General features: G+C 19.9%; 1 protein-coding gene across 1 annotated transcript, besides 1 other annotated feature; it reads left to right on the top strand.

Moving 5' to 3' along the window:
• Positions 1-284: 284 nt before the first annotated feature.
• On the top strand, positions 285-1,259 carry PGAL8A_00001100 (hypothetical protein; the record flags this gene model as incomplete). The annotated part of the gene is made up of 2 exons (XM_028671401.1): positions 285-339; positions 463-1,259. The coding sequence occupies 2 exons, from the start codon at positions 285-287 to the stop codon at positions 1,257-1,259; spliced, it is 852 nt and encodes a 283-aa protein (XP_028528057.1).
• Positions 1,260-2,437: 1,178 nt separating this feature from the next.
• Positions 2,438-2,735: part of a repeat region that runs on past the window's edge.

Genomic DNA, 2,735 nt, shown 5'->3' with positions numbered 1-2,735 from the left:
TTTTTTTTTTTTTTTTTTTTTTTTTTTTTTTTTTTTTTTTTTTTTTTATATGAATTTTAGCTGTGCACATTAATCACCATTATGTAAGTGTAATTTACTAAATTTTGTCAATAAGTATATAGTTTTATTATTAATATTATATCTATAGTATAATATTTATTCGAATTTGAAGAAGAATCTTGTAAATAGATTTATACTTTTTATTTACAGGAAAATATCCTAAAAATATACAGAAAACTACAACTAGTTAATAAATATACGACATAATTATTTTAATTTTAAATATGAGAAAAAATATTTGTTGGATATTTTTTGTGATTTTTCCATTTATTCTTTTCGGTAATATATTTTTATGTTTTATATATATTTATATACTTAACCTATTAAATGTGTATATATATATAAATTTTTAAGAATTAACACAAATTTATTATTAATAATTAATTTTTCTTATATTTAAAGGGACAGTATTAAGTAATCAAGAAGATGTACCAACATTACCTAAAGAACCTATCAACGGAAATGGAGAATTGACAGAGGCATCTGAAGGTAGATTTCATTTAAGAAGTACTCCAGATAATGAAGTTCTAGTTGCTCGTGTAAAAGGTTATAAATCTGCATTAATTGTACAAGGAAGAAAATTAAATAATATTAAAAAATCTTTAGATGAAATTCAAACTTACGTTACTAACAAACTAGCTAGCATATATTGGGAGAGAACCTCACCAACACAGTTAACTAGAGAGGAATATATGAAGGAATTTGAGAAATTCAATGAATTTTACAATGAAAAAATGCACACTTTTGATAATTTACGAAATAATAATGTTGTTGAACATTCTAAATTCATAAAATATCATAAAGATCTATCAAGAAGAATAAATAATTTAAAAGTTTTGTCTACAGAAGTACTAACAGAGTATAATGAAGTTATGAAGATTTCAAAACAAAATATAGAATTAATTTACCTTAATCAAAGCTTATGTAATATTATTCAAGATTATTTAAATTACTTAGGTAAAAAAAGAGTTGATACATTAAATGCTACCGTAGAACCCTTACAACCATTAAGCACAGATTCTTCATATGAAACAAATTCCACAGAAAATCCTCCTGAAGTTGTTGAAGAAGTTAATATTAGTAATGGTTCTAATGGATTAACTAAGGTTATGGTGATAATAGGTGTTTTGGGTGGTTTGTGTGTTTGTATTGGTGCGGGTTATTTCATTTATACTAAAAAGTTAATGAACACTTCATAATTTTGTTTTAAATAAGAAACTCACGGAATATTAAAAATATAATGATTTAACTTACATAAAAAAGAATGTATTAGCATGCCCGTTTAATAATATGAATAACATTAAAAAAAAAAAAAAAAATTTACTTTTAAATGAACATTTATATGATATTTATACATTTATCTTATTCAAACATTAATTTTTTATGTAAATTTTTTTGTCATTTTCTCACTGTTTTTTATATGAATTAGTATATTATTAAAAAAAAAAAAAAAAAAAATTTAATTTACATATTGTTTATACTATAATGTGAGAATAAAAATATTTTTTTTGTAAAATAAATAAATTTATATTAAAAATATATATTTTTTTTTTTTTTTTTTAGTATACAATACACTCTGAAAATGCAAAACATTCAAAAAACAGAAAATTAAAACCTTTAATTTTTTAAAATATTTATATTTTTATAATATAAGAAGAAAAAGATTAAAAAATATATTTTTTAATTTAATTTTTAAGGATAAAATTATCACTCAATTTAATTTATGAATATTTAATAAATTATAATTTTAGTAATTAATTATCATTTCAACTTTTGTAGAGTGATAAAAGGACAAATTAATGAGTATATATATTAGCATCTATTAATTTTGTTTATTATAAAAATATTTTTTACGGAAATATGTAATTTTTACATGATTATACTACATAACACGAAATAAGTGATTTATTTTATATACTTATATGACCCTTTAAAAAAAAATTTGTTAAATATTTTTATTATTTTTAACTATTTTTTGAATATATTTTTAATATAAATAATGTTACAGACCTATTTTACATAATTTTTGGATGAAAGAATAGGATAAAAATATTTTATTTTATGCGTGATAAATTATAAGAAAAATAGGCAATCATAAATGTGTGCACTAAAATAGTTACTAAAAAAATATATGAGAAAAAAAAAAAAGTAATTTTGAAAAAAAAAAAAAATTTTTTTTCTTTTTTGATATGATAATTACTGTGGAGTGCATATATATTTTTTTTAAACTAAAATGTAGTGTTAAATTACATTTATGGAATGTTGCTTAAATTAACCTAAAAAAAAAAAAAAAATTAATAGATAGTATATAATGTTGATTAATAAAAGTATGGATTTTAAATTAAAATTTTAGTTAATTTAAAATTAAATAGAGTTTATTCTACATTCTCTCTATTAATTCGTTTGCTTGATACTAGGAGAGTCTTTAAACAGGCAATTAATAAATCGTTTGGGGATGACAGAAATATCGAAACTGACGCAATCAAAACATATTGAAAAGCAATCCAAATAATGGAAGAATCTATTGGTAACCTTGGATTAAAGATATTTGAAGACATAGTTTCCTTTCATATATCTTATGTATTTAATGTGAAAATCATAATGAAACATCTAAAATTAAAATACACAATGGAACTCCAAAGTTAGAAGAAAAATTATTAAGAGATTATTTTGAA

This window comes from Plasmodium gallinaceum (genome assembly GCF_900005855.1).
Source record: "Plasmodium gallinaceum strain 8A genome assembly, contig: PGAL8A_v1_10, whole genome shotgun sequence".
Classification (NCBI taxonomy): domain Eukaryota; phylum Apicomplexa; class Aconoidasida; order Haemosporida; family Plasmodiidae; genus Plasmodium; species Plasmodium gallinaceum.
This window is presented reverse-complemented; position numbering and strand designations above follow the sequence as displayed.